We start from the raw sequence: 13,898 nt of genomic DNA on the forward strand, positions 1-13,898 counted from the left end.
TCTGTAAAGAAAAAAAAAAAAAAGGATTTACCAATCCTAAAATACAGACTGTTGTTATTAACAGAAATAACTTTACAAGTGTATAATCAAAACACATGTGAGTCTGGTAAAGAAATAGAAAGGGAAAAAAGGAAGAATGAAGGAAGGTAAAAAAGAAGAAAAAGGGAAAGAGAGAAAAAAGAAAATAGAAAGGTGAAAAACCTTCATCAAGCTATAAAGCAGAAGAGAAAATTATATCTAATAAAACCCTCAATATTAGAATTTTTAAACAATTGGCTGTATTAAGTTATGTTTGAGGGAGGACAGAATTAAGAAGAAGCTGTAGCCTGATCAGGTAGTCACACAGTGGATAGAGCGATGGCCTGGGATGCAGAGGACCCAAGTTCAAAACCCCCAGGTTGCCAGCTTGAGCACAGGCTCATCTGGCTTGAGTGAGGGTTCACTAGCTTGAGTGAAGGGTCTCTGGCTTGAGCCTGGCTCATAGACATGACCCCATGGTTTCTGGTTTGAACCCAAAGGTCGCTGGCTTAAAGCTCAAGGTCAGTGGCTTGAGCAAGGGTCACTGGCTCTGCGAGAGCTCCCCAATCAAGGCACATATGAGAAAGCAATCAATGAACAACCAAAGTACCACAACAACAAATTGATGCTTCTCATCTCTCTCCCTTCCTGTCTGTCTTCCCTATCGGTCTCTCTCTCTTTCTCTCACTAAAAAAAAAAAAACAAAAAAAAAAACAAAGAAAAACTGAAAATTATATATTTAAAATGTTTTTCCAGAGCATTGTTGAAAAAAACTTCTCAGCAAGTTTTGTTTGTTCCAGTGACTAATATTTTGACTAGCCAGTCCACTAGAATACTATGGCCAAGTTAGTACTAATACATGTCATTTATTTAGGCAAATTGACAATAAGCTCACCAAATTAAGAAAGAAAGAAAAAAAACCTCAAAGGGAGAAAAAAAATGAATTTTTATGTTTACTTTGGCAACATAAACATATATCATGAACAAGATGATAAAAGCAATTCATTCAACTTAGAATTAAGTAATAAAATTGTCAAATAGATAAGCACATTTGAAACTTAGCTCCTCTCTTAATACTGTCAAGCCCTTTTTCAGTGAATACTATTTGGTCTAAGAAAATAAAATCTTTAAATAATAATGAGAAGAAAGTGCACTTCAAGAAGTATAATTGAGGATAGACCTTGGTTGACCTTGGAAGAGAACAAAAGCTCAAAAGACATTTCACAGGGTTTTAACTTTGGCAAGAGGACTGCAATATCTCTGAAAGTAAGACTTTCAATACTCATTCAGATTTGCTAATTGGATCTAAGTTCTAATCAGACCTTTTCATATAACTAAGAATGACATATCATTGTATTGATTTAATGTGCTTTTGCAGTTGAAACCAGTAATTAGCATCTTTTCCCAATTATTTTAATAAGAAAAAAGTTGGCTTATTGTTTATACAGTGGCATCTCTTTCTCTTAAGATATACAGGGTGGGGCAAAAGTAGATTTAGAGTTATAAGTATACAAAACATAGAGTTTATTCTTGTATTATTATTTATTAGTTATAGTATTATTTTCCATTTTAACAACTGTAAACCTAATTTTTTTCCCTACTCTGTACTGTGTTCATTTTAGTTTCTTAATTAAACTCCTTCTGGGGAGCTCTAAGAAAAACATGAATTTTAATAGGAAGCACCTAAATCATTTTTGTGAGGGATACTCACCATTATGTTGATGGCTTTGGAAGCCATAAAAAAAAAAAGTATGTGATACAAGGAAATAAATCAGTCTTTAGGAGGAAGCAGTACAGATAACCATGTGCGCTTGTATACCATTCAGTTAATCAAAACAGTCTCTGAATATGACTAAAGGTTTGTGACACTTTAAAGCATGAAATTGTGGAATGGGTTCCCAAATGTGAAGGCTCATGGATCTGGTCTCAGGATTAATAGCATGACATCTCTTCCCAGGATATGCATTACAACATTCTCTTTGAAGCTTTGCTTCTTTAGCAGTTATCTTTCATTCAAATCACAGCATCTCTTGTCTCCTTTTTTTCTGAACTGAGAGTCATCCATTTTTATCCTGTTCTGATTTATAGGTAGTAATTTTAAAACTAGTAGTCCTCAGATTTAGATATTACAAGAGATAAAAGCTACAGCAAGATGTAAAATTAAACCAGTATTTTGGAGAGTAAAAAGCATTGAATCGTAGTAAGACTCTAAGGGAAAGACTGCTGTCAAAATTATCCAAGTGAATTGATAGCACTGACAAAAAAGGCAAATTATATTGTTTTATGTACTGTGAATATTTGAAATCAACAGTCATATACATGATTTTCCTCAAATAAATGCAGCAATCTTTCTAATCACATTCAAATCTTATAGTATTTTTCTTAATAAAAGCAGTGTAAGATCTAATTAAAACCATTAAAACTAAAAAAAAATGCAACTTGCTCAGTAATTGATAAATTAGAACAGACATTATGCTAGAATTATTTGTGCTATTATTTTCTCAATTAGTACATTACTGGCACTGAGTTACTGGTGTATTTATAACTCCTCATTAAGTCAGATGTCCTCAGCAAGTTTCCTAAAGCACATCGGGTGCTGCCCTATGCCATATGATGACATTTAAAAGCAGTAAATGGTATTTTTGATTGTTCCTTTGCAGGTAAAAAGAAAAACCTTCACAGAACCCTTGTATCAGTTATTCCAACATGTATCACACATTTCTCTGAAAGGTCTATGCACAGGTGATTGGACTGTTCCACAGGCAGAAAAGTGATCAAGCTATTTTATCTTTCAGCTGGGATGCTGGAATCCTGTCACAGGGCTGAATGGGTCACTGACTGACAAGAAACTGGAGAATAATATGCGTGGCGTGATTCTCCGTGTGGTGACTGTTCTGGTAAGCCTTATCATTTTGGCTTCTATAGATTATTTTATTCTTCATTTCTTTATGTTTTATTAACTGAGGTCATGATCTTAAAAGAGCTTTAGCAAATCCTGACTCTGCTCTTTCTGAGATATTTTAATGGTTAGTTTCCCAGCCTTCAATATATGTGGATCAGAATTAGATTTTGAAGGCTTTTCTTTTAATTACAGTGCTTTTGTCAGTAACTTTCATAGACATTTTTGGCTTGAATTTACTCCTACAATTTTCTACACATGATAAAGTGAAGGTATCTTTCAGGCATTCTCTCACTGAAACCCTAGAGTATGCATAAAGGTAAATAATTATGCCAAACAAGGGTTGATGTGGTCAAAGTTGTATATTTAGTAGTACTTAACCTTTAACAATAGACTACACTTATTGTATTATTCATCTTATAGGTATATTCACACCTCATGATATGCATAAAATCTGGTTAGGGAGAGGCACATATAATAAAAAAGCTAAGTTGTATTCAATATTTACTATGCTCCAACTTGTTTGCATATATAACCTTACTCAATCCTCACAGTATTTTCAATAAATAGATACTACTCCGATCCCAAGAATGTGGTAGAGGAAAGTGAGATAAAAAGAGATTGAAAAGAAATGTGGAAGATTACACAGAGAGTAATTAGCAGAGAGAGTTGGGATTCAGATCCAGGAAGTTTGACTTCATACCTCATAACCTCTTTACTCACTCTGTACTCCTACTGTGATAAATGTGAGAATTGAGATATTTATAGGATTTTTACTTGATTCCAGTTAGAAATGCTTAACTCTGAATAAGATGAAATTGAGTTATATTGGGAAGCTTCATAAGACCAATTTTTTTAAATTCCTTTCCAGGCTGAACAAAATGATTGCTACTTTGTACATGAAATAGTATTGCTTCGCACAGTGTTAATGCCCGTGTGCCCGGTCTCACCTTTCTGTCTCATAATGGTGTCTGTTTCTTGCAAGTTCAGCTCTGCACACACCCCAAATATGGTTAGCGGGTAGAAATATAGAAACAGTTTGTTTCTCTCAAGTCCTCTGTGATGCTATATAGAACTATCAATAAAAGCTTGTTATACTTATTACACTCCCACAATATACAGCCACTATACTTAATAACTTTGTAGGCTTCCCAGTTCCTCATGTAATTTCTACTTGAGTGGAAACCAGCCATGACTTTAATTAATCCTACAAGCACCTTTCGGGTCTAGTTCTTACTTATCTGGTCTTGCAAGCTGCTTCCAACCAACACTGAGGGTCGCTCTTCCTTCTACTCACCCAGCAACTCCAAAATTTTGATGCCCATTAGATTTTGAAACTCATATTTTGTCTATATTATACTTAATTTGGTGACCCAAATACATCCCTTGTATTCCAACACTTGAGAAGGGAATACCCCTGAGGCGGTATGTTAGCCTTTATTCTATTCTAACTGCAGTCTAGTCCCAATTCTACACAAACACACAACCTTCTACTGTACTTCTTAGGAAATTTATGCTATCCATCACACACAGGTTAATAAAGTCAATTATATATACCTAAGATTTGAAACCCCTAACCTTATCACTGTTAAAGATAACTTCATTGATTTGAAAGAAGTAATCTAATATTTACATCAAACCAAACAATTCAATACTGAATTGTTTATGATCCCAGGGGCAAATAGATGATACACTCAAATGGTTAATGGTGGAGAATTAAATAAAGGGATTATTAACAAAGAATGCAAATAAGGCTAAGAAAATCAACAAGGGACATTGCAGCATTCAGAGCAAGTGTAGACTACCCTGATGTGTGATGGGGCATGGGGAGGGAGCAGCGTCGACAAACCTGACAATGCTAGCGCTGTGGGGAAAAGACCATGAAATAGCAGCCATGACCTTTGCTATAGAAAGAGGGTAGAGGAAGAGAATCATTACCAAAACCACAATCAAACAGTGAAAAATTGGGGAGAACTGTTACTCCAGTGTTACTCCTCCAGTCTTTTCATCTCTTCTTATTGTCTCCAGTTGCAAATCCAACCATAAAGCAAAGTGCAGGAGAACCCAAGTAATGACGACCATGAAAGTCAGCCTCCCAAGTCCCAGAGTAGGGTAGTGAAGAATACAGTAGTTCTGGACGAAGAAACAAAAAAACCAACACCAGCATCCACTACTAGTTCAGACCTAGTAAGAACTTTACATGTGTTGACTAATATAATTCTTATGCAAATTCTCTAAGAGATACACTAATTACATTAGGATGAAAATAGTTCACAAAAGAATAAACAAAATTTTCATGTCCATGCAACTAACAAGAGCCGAAGATAAACTCAAGCATAGAAATCCTAGTTTTAGAGACTGTGTAGTAGAGTGCAGAGCATTGACCTAGCGGTTGTGGCTGACGCAATGCTGTGAGAATACTCCAGCTCCTAGAACCCTCCTGGACACCCTTTCTTCCTCCAGGAAGGAAGCTCACCTGCTGTGCAGAAATGACTCAGCATCAGCCGGGCAGCCCTCTAACCTTTTTTGGCCATTTGCCCTACCATAACATCCCATTGGCTGAACCCATCTATATAAGCTAGCTTACTTCCTGAATAAAGTGGATCTGCATCACTGAACCTGGTCCCCGGAATCAGGTCTCTGCATCTCCGTCGTCCTCAGCCCTGGTGGGTCTTGTCCACAAGAGACCATGTCCTTAGTTGCAGTGATATTCTGTCTTTGAAATCAGAATGAACTTGTCTTAGGTTTAAATTAAATATCGTATATGATGTAACTATTGACATTGCAAATGTTATTGGATTGGTAACTTAAGAACATTTTTCTAATAAATATCCATCACATAAGGATAAATTTATATTCAGTCATCACCAAAGCCACATAAATGTCTTAGAAATGAAGGGAAAGAAAAATGAGAATAAAATCAGACCCTACAAGCTTGGTCCCATCGTAAAATTCTTTGTTTTCATATTTGGTCTACTCATCTCTACTTCTTGCCAAGTGAACCAATGGTATTACTACAAGGCAGTGTTTTATTTAATTTTTTTTCCTTTTAACTTTCTAAGTGTGCAAGTGTAGATAGCCATAACTGACCAGTCATATTAATCACTTTCTTTCAAGGCAGTTCACAAAACATTACTGGAAACATCACTAAATTGTAAATATCATAATAATAAATATGAATACTTATGAAAATAAAATGAAAGAAGTTTGCAAAAAGTAGAAAGAAAGCAGTCTTAAGAAGCTATACTATAAAAAGTACAAGATATCTGGAAAACAAGCTGGCATTTATTATTATTTTTATTTATTTATTTATTTATTTGTATTTTCCCGAAGTTGGAAATGGGAGGCAGACTCCCGCATGCGCCCAACCGGGATCCACCCGGCATTCCCACTAGGGGGCGATGCTCTGCCCCTCTGGGATGTTGCTCTGCTGCAACCAGAGCCATTCTAGTGCCTGAGGCAGAGGCCATGGAGCCATCCTCAGCGCCCAGACCAACCTTGCTCCAATGGAGCCCCAGCTGCGGGAGGGGAAGAGAGAGACAGAGAGGAAGGAGAGGAAGAGGGGTGGAGAAGCAGATGGGCGCCTCTCCTGTGTGCCCTGGCCAGGAATTGAACCCAGGACTCCTGCACTCCAGGCTGATGCTTTACCACTGAGCCAACCGGCCAGGGCCCAAGCTGGCATTTAGAAGAGCTCAATGATTATAATGCTTTTTTGTTTGATTTTATTATGCTTCAAATAGATACATGCATCTCTAATAATATATGAATTACTCATAAATTCATGTACAAAATATTTATTGTACTCCTTTCTAAGTGATTGGGGTACATATCATATAAAATGGACAAAGTTCTGACTTTTAGAGTCATTCTAGCAGGATATTATCTAAATCTCCCAGAATATTATGGAGAAAAAAAATGCAGAATTCATTGCTCTACATTAAATGTATATAGCACAGTATCCCTTTGCCTAAAAAACTAGTATAAATGTAATTAAATAATTTTGTATAAATACTTAATTGGCAATTTATGGTAAAGTGTGGTAGTAATTTTTCTGCAATTTATAAATTCAAAAACAGTTTTTCACATTTTAATATGCCTGAAATCAGGATGCATCTCTCAGTTGATGTCTCCTTGCAATTATAATATTATATTCGGCAACATTTTTTTTGTTTTAATTAGTGGTAGGTAAAATGATTGTTCATCTCATAATTGAAAGCACTTCATTAAATAATGTATGAATGATATTTTTACATAAATAACTAAGTTAATGGATATTCTTAGAAAGTTAAATTCAACAAAACTGGGCAAGGAGCCACCATAAAGATAGAGACTATTTTTAAAAATATCTCCAAAGGAAAAGAAATAACAGTAGGAAATAAAACCAATTTTAAAAAAGACAGTAATAGCAATAAAAAATTACTTTGTAAACTGATATTGTCTCGAGAGTCATAGAAAGATAAAAGGAGAAAGTACACAAAAGCAGTTTATTTTAAACCAATGTTATAAAGCAAAGTCCAAACTATGTACTAAAGGAAAGGTAAGTTTTCTTAAGCAACTCACCATAGGAAGGGTGTAGCAAAAAGATGCCTATTTAGTTATCATTTGAAGAGTAGTTTTCTTCTTCTAAAATATGTCTCTATTATTAATCTTACTTCTTGGAATGTTTTTTTAGCTGGTCTTACTTCCTTGTGAAAGTTTACATGTTATCTGCGATCAAAGAAAAGTAAAATAGTATTATATAGTACAACCTAAATATTAACCTTGACTCAATAACTATTTATTGAGCATATATTGTAAGCTAAGCGTTGTACTATATCCCAGAGAGGCAAAGATAAATAAGATGTAATTCCTGCTGTCAAGACTTTCACAGAAACCTTTTATCAAAAATTTTAAGTTTTTCATCTGAAAATAGAACCAATGTGTGAAGGACTCTGAATTAAATACATTTTAGAGAGGCTGGGAAAGGATGATAAAGTTGAAAGAGAGGGAGAGAGATACACAGAGAGAATAGATGTCGTTTTAAGTAATCTTCATTGGTTTACAGGACAGGTAGGTTAATTTAATTTCTCATTCAGAACTCTTGTTTATTTCAAAAAAAGAAGTTCATAGAAGTAGGTCAGTAAATATTTATTAAATATTTATATATAGCCTGATCAGGCAGTGGCACAGTGGATAGAGCATCGGACTGGGATGCCGAGGACCCAGGTTCGAGATCCCGAGGTAGCCAGCTTGAGCATAGGCTCATCTGGCCTGAGCAAAAAAAAAAAAAAGCTCACCAGTTTGGACCCAAGATTGCTGGCTTGAGCAAGGGGTTACTAGGTCTGCTGAAGGCCCGTGGTCAAGGCACATATGAGAAAGCAATCAATGAACAACTAAGGTGTTGCAATGCACAACGAAAAACTGATGATTGATGCTTCTCATCTCTCTGTTCCTGTCTGTCTATCCCTCTCTCTGACTCTCTCTCTGTCTCTTTAAAATATATATATATATATATATATATATATATAAAATATATATAAAATATATATATAAAGTGTTTTGATAGCTTGAAGGGGTGAGAAGGGGAGTAATAGAGGTGAACTCTATATGTGATTACAAAAATAAAAACAAAGATGAACACAAGGCTATGTCTGAATAGGTAGTCTTGGGATTCTTCATTCTTTGATTTCTACCCACTAATTTCAAATTTCCAAGAGCAATGGCAAAGGATTATTCTATTATTAAATCTTTTGACATTGTTGATATTAAAAAATGACATAACCCATTCACAATGTGTTCAGATAACTATGTGCCTTTAAGGCAAAAAAAAAAAAAGTAGAAAGTTTTAATTCAAAACATCAAGAAATGTTGATATTATGAAATAAGTCCAAATTTGATGAGAAGTTATAAAAGCTATAAGAACATTTCATAATCCTCTTAGTCTTAGAAGCAGTTCTTGTTTTCTCTTTGTTCCACAATATTTTATTTTCTTGTGAACTGATATTTTATAATTCATGTCCCCAAAGACTGTGGAAAACAAAGAATTAGACAAAATCAGAAAAATAAATAAAGGGGGAAAGAGTAAATTAGAATACAATGGCAAATACATCATGATTTGCCAAGGAAACAGCAATTTAAATAGAAGGAAATTAATTCTCTCAGATTAGTTTTTAAAATTTAACCTAATTGATATTAAATACAAGTAAAAAGTAAATTTTATTTTTTTTCATGTTAAAGGACATTGTATTTTATTACATGCTCAGTAACATGTAGGCCACATATCTCAATTTGTACAATATGTAAGTATGAAATTTAGATATAGTAAGTAATTTATATATGTCAGTGTAAGCTCAAGTAACATACTTAATTTATTCTGTATATACCATTTCACATAAAAGGAAATAATATGCAATTAATTATCTTATTGAAAGTACTTCCATCTATTTCATTGCCTTTTCTTCACCTAGTCTCCTCTCAAGACACTGCACAGAGTACTGCAAAAGTTCTAGATTTATAGTCACAAGATATCAGTTCAAGTTTTAGATTTTTTACTTAATAGATCATTGAGCATGAGGAAGTCAAGGAGTTGTTCTGAACCTCGATTTTTCTGTTTATAAAAGAGGAATAATAAACCGGTCACAGAGATTGTTATGAGATTAATTATGTGAAAGCAGTTTATAAAGTTCAGAGTGTTTCTACATATGTTATCACTGACATGGAAAAGTGATGTGTAAATTAACTAAAGAAAAAAATGAGCATGAGTGATCATGAAAGCATAATTAATCATTGTCATCAATCTTTAGATTTTTGTGGGAGATTATTTAAAGAATCCAAGGGCAGACTGGCAAACAAACTGTAGAGTCATGACTTTTAGAACCAGTCACTGTTACTGTAATTTGAAAACCTGCTAATGAAGTAATGAAAACCACAGCAACTTTTTCCTGCTAATGAAGCTTATGCATCTTAGTGGAGAAATGAACAGAAATACTCAGTACCAGAAAAAAAAAAGCCTCAAATTATAAACTATAAATTTCTAAATGTGTATTGATTATATTCTCACATGAATTGTTTGATTTTTTTATTATTATTATTTTTTTAATTAAATTTAATGCAGTGACATTGATAAATCAGGGTACATATGTTGAGAGAAAATATCTCTAGATTATTTTGACATTTGATTGTGCTGTATACCCCTCCCCCAAAGTTAAATTGTCTTCTGTCACCTTCTATCTGGTTTTCTTTGTGCCCCTCCCCTCCCCTAACTCCTCTCTCCTTCTTCACCCCCTCCCCCCTCCCCCAACCTCCCGCCCCTGTTGCCATCACATTCTTGTTCATGTCTCTGAGTCTCATTTTTATGTCCCTTCTATGTATGGATTCATCTTAGTTTTTTTTTTTTCTGATTTACTTATTTCACTCCGTATAATGTTGTCACGGTCCATCCATGTTATTGTAAATGATCCAATGTCATCATTTCTTATGGCTGAGTAGTATTCCATAGTATATATGTACCAAAGCTTTTTAATCCACTCGTCCTCTGACGGACACTTGGGCTGTTTCCAGATCTTTGCTATTGTGAACAATGCTGCCACAAACATGTGGGTGCATTTCTCCTTTTCGAGCCGTTCTATGGTGTCCTTGGGGTATATTCCTAAAAGTGGGATAGCTGGGTCAAAAGGCAGTTCGATTTTCAGATTTTTGAGGAATCTCCATACTGTTTTCCACAGTGGCTGCACCAGTCTGCATTCCCACCAGCAGTGCAGGAGGGTTCCCTTTTCTCCACATCCTTGCCAGCACTTATTCTGTGTTGTTTTGTTGATAAGCGCCATTCTGACTGGTGTGAGGTGATATCTTATTGTGGTTTTAGTTTGCATTTCTCTAATGATTAGTGATGTTGAGCATTTTTTCATATGCCTATTGGCCATCTGTATGTCCTCTTTGGAGAAGTGTCTATTCATCTCTTTTGCCCATTTTTGGATTGGGTTGTTTGTCTTCCTGGTGTTGAGTTTTACAAGTTCTTTATAAATTTTGGTTATTAACCCCTTATCAGACGTATTGTCAAATATGTTCTCCCATTGTGTAGTTTGTCTTTTTATTCTGTTCTTGTTGTCTTTAGCTGTGCAAAAGCTTTTTAGTTTGATATAGTCCCATTTGTTTATCCTGTCTTTTATTTCACTTCCCCGTGGAGATAAATCAGCAAATATATTGCTCCGAGAAATGTCCGAGAGCTTACTGCCTATGTTTTCTTCTAAGATGCTTATGGTTTCACGGCCTACATTTAAGTCTTTTATCCATTTTGAGTTTATTTTTGTGAGTGGTGTAAGCTGGTGATCTAGTTTCATTTTTTTTGCAGGTAGCTGTCCAATTTTCCCAACACCATTTGTTAAAGAGTCTGTCTTTACTCCATTGTATTTTCTTACCTCCTTTGTCAAATATCAGTTGTCCATAGAACTGTGGGTTTATTTCTGGGTTCTCTGTTCTGTTCCATTGATCTATATGCCTGTTCTTATGCCAGTACCAGGCTGTTTTGAGTACAACGGCCTTGTAGTATAACTTGATATCAGGAAGTGTGATACCTCCCACTTTATTCTTCTTTTTTAAGATTGCTGAGGCTATTCATGTCCTCTTTTGATTCCATATAAATTTTTGGAGTATGTGTTCTATATCTTTGAAGTATGTCATTGGTATTTTAATTGGTATTGCATTGAATTTATAGATTGCTTTGGGTAATATAGACATTTTAATGATGTTTATTCTTCCTAACCATGAGCACGGTATATGCTTCCACTTGTTTGTATCTTCCTTGATTTCTTTTATCAATGCTTTGTAATTTTCTGAGTACAAGTCTTTACTCTCCTTGGTTAAGTTTACTCCTAGGTACTTTATTTTTTTGGTTGTAATTGTGAAGGGGATTGTTTCCTTAATTTCCCTTTCTGACTGTTCATTGTTGGTGTATAAAAATGCCTCTGATTTCTGAGTATTGATTTTATATCCTGCCACTTTGCTGAATTTATTTATCAGGTCCAGTAGTTTTTTGACTGAGACTTTAGGGTTTTCTATATACAATATCATATCATCTGCAAATAATGATAGTTTTACTTCTTCTTTTCCAACTTGAATGCCTTTTATTTCTTCTTCTTGTCTGATTGCTGTGGCTAGGACTTCCAGGACTATGTTAAATAAGAGTGGTGATAGGGGGCACCCCTGCCTTGTTCCTGATCTTAAGGGTATTGCTTTTAATTTTTGCCCATTGAGTATGATGTTGGCTGTGGGTTTCTCATAGATGGCTTTTATCATGTTGAGGTATGTTCCCTGTATTCCCACTTTGCTGAGAGTTTTGATCATGAATGGGTGCTGGATTTTATCAAATGCTTTTTCTGCATCTATTGAAATTATCATATGGTTTTTCTCCTTCTTTTTGTTTATGTGATGAATCACATTGATTGATTTGCGAATATTGTACCAGCCTTGCCTCCCCAGTATAAATCCCACTTGATCATGGTGTATGATTTTTTCCATATATTGTTGGATCTGGTTTGCTAATATTTTGTTGAGGATTTTAGCATCTATATTCATCAGAGATATTGGCCTATAATTTTCTTTCTTTGTGTTGTCTTTGCCTGGTTTTGGAATCAGAATTATGCTCACCTCATAAAAGGAGCTTGGAAGTCTTCCTTCCTCTTGAATTTTTTGAAATAGTTTGAGAAGGATAGGAGTTAGTTCTTCTTTGAATATTTGGTAGAATTCCGTTGTGAAGCCATCAGGCCCTGGACTTTTCTTTGTTGGGAGTTTTTTGATAACTGTTTCGATCTCATTTGGTGTAATTGGTCTGTTTAGGTGTTCTGATTCTTCCAGATGGATTTTTGGAAGATTGTATGTTTCAAGGAATTTGTCCATTTCATCTAGGTTGTCTAGTTTTTTGATATACAGTTCTTCTTAGTATTTTCTTACAATATTTTGTATTTCTGTTGTGTCAGTTGTTATTTCTCCTCTCTCATTTCTAATTTTATTTATTTGAGTCCTCTCTCTCTTTTTCTTGGTGAGTCTACTTAAAGGTTCATCAATCTTGTTTACCTTTTCAAAGAACCAGCTCCTAGTTTCATTGATCCTCTGTATTGTTTCTTTAGCCTCTATGTCATTTATTTCTGCTCTGATCTTTATTATTTCCTTCCTTCTACTACATTTGGGCTTTCCTTGCTGTTCTTTTTCTAATTCTTTTAGATGCTGGGTTAAGTTGTTTATTTGAGCTTTTTCTAGCTTCTGAAAGTGTGCCTGTAGTGCTATGAACTTCCCTCTCAGCACTGCTTTCGCTGTGTCCCATAAATTTTGAGTTGTTGTATGCTCATTGTCGTTCGTTTCTAGGAATTTTTTTATTTCTTCTTTGATCTCATTCTTAATCCATTCATTATTTAACACCCTGCAATTTAGTTTCCATGTGTTTGAGAATTTTTGAGCTTTTCTGCTGATTCATTTCTAGTTTCATGCCGTTGTGATCGGAGAAAGTGCTTGATATGATTTCAGTCTTCTTAAATTTGTTGAGAGCACTTTTGTGCCCTAACATTTGGTCTATCCTAGAGAATGTACCATGAGCACTTGAAAAGAATGTATATTCTGCTGCTTTAGGGTGAAAGGATCTGAAGATATCTATTAAATCGAGTTGATCTAGTGTTTCCAATAAGTCTGCTGTTTCTTTGTTAATTTTCTTTCTTGAGGATCTATCTAGTGATGTTAGTGGGGTATTGAAATCCCCTACTCTTATAGTATTGCTGTTGATCTCGCCTTTTAAATCCATCAAAGTCTGCTTTATATATTTGGGTGCTTCTATATTAGGTGCATAGATATTTATAATAGTTATATCTTCCTGTTGGATTGCTCCCTTTATCATTATGTAGTGGCCTTCTTTATCTCTTACTATATCCTTTGTTTTAAAGTCCAATTTGTCTGATATAAGTATTGCTACCCCAGCTTTTTTTTCATTTCCGTTTGCATGAAATGTTTTTTTCCA

General features: G+C 34.8%; 1 protein-coding gene across 2 annotated transcripts in view; it reads left to right on the plus strand.

The window, feature by feature from the left end:
* The window catches only part of GRID2 (glutamate ionotropic receptor delta type subunit 2), a 1,621,553-nt gene that overhangs the window by 1,179,393 nt on the left and 428,262 nt on the right, over nt 1–13,898 (plus strand). For both annotated transcript variants that reach the window (XM_066385691.1, XM_066385692.1), the window contains one exon: nt 2,814–2,915. In XM_066385691.1, the coding sequence (XP_066241788.1) occupies nt 2,814–2,915 (102 nt within the window). The remainder of the gene's footprint in view (nt 1–2,813; nt 2,916–13,898) is intronic.

This window comes from Saccopteryx leptura, chromosome 5, assembly GCF_036850995.1.
Source record: "Saccopteryx leptura isolate mSacLep1 chromosome 5, mSacLep1_pri_phased_curated, whole genome shotgun sequence".
In the NCBI taxonomy this organism is placed as follows: domain Eukaryota; kingdom Metazoa; phylum Chordata; class Mammalia; order Chiroptera; family Emballonuridae; genus Saccopteryx; species Saccopteryx leptura.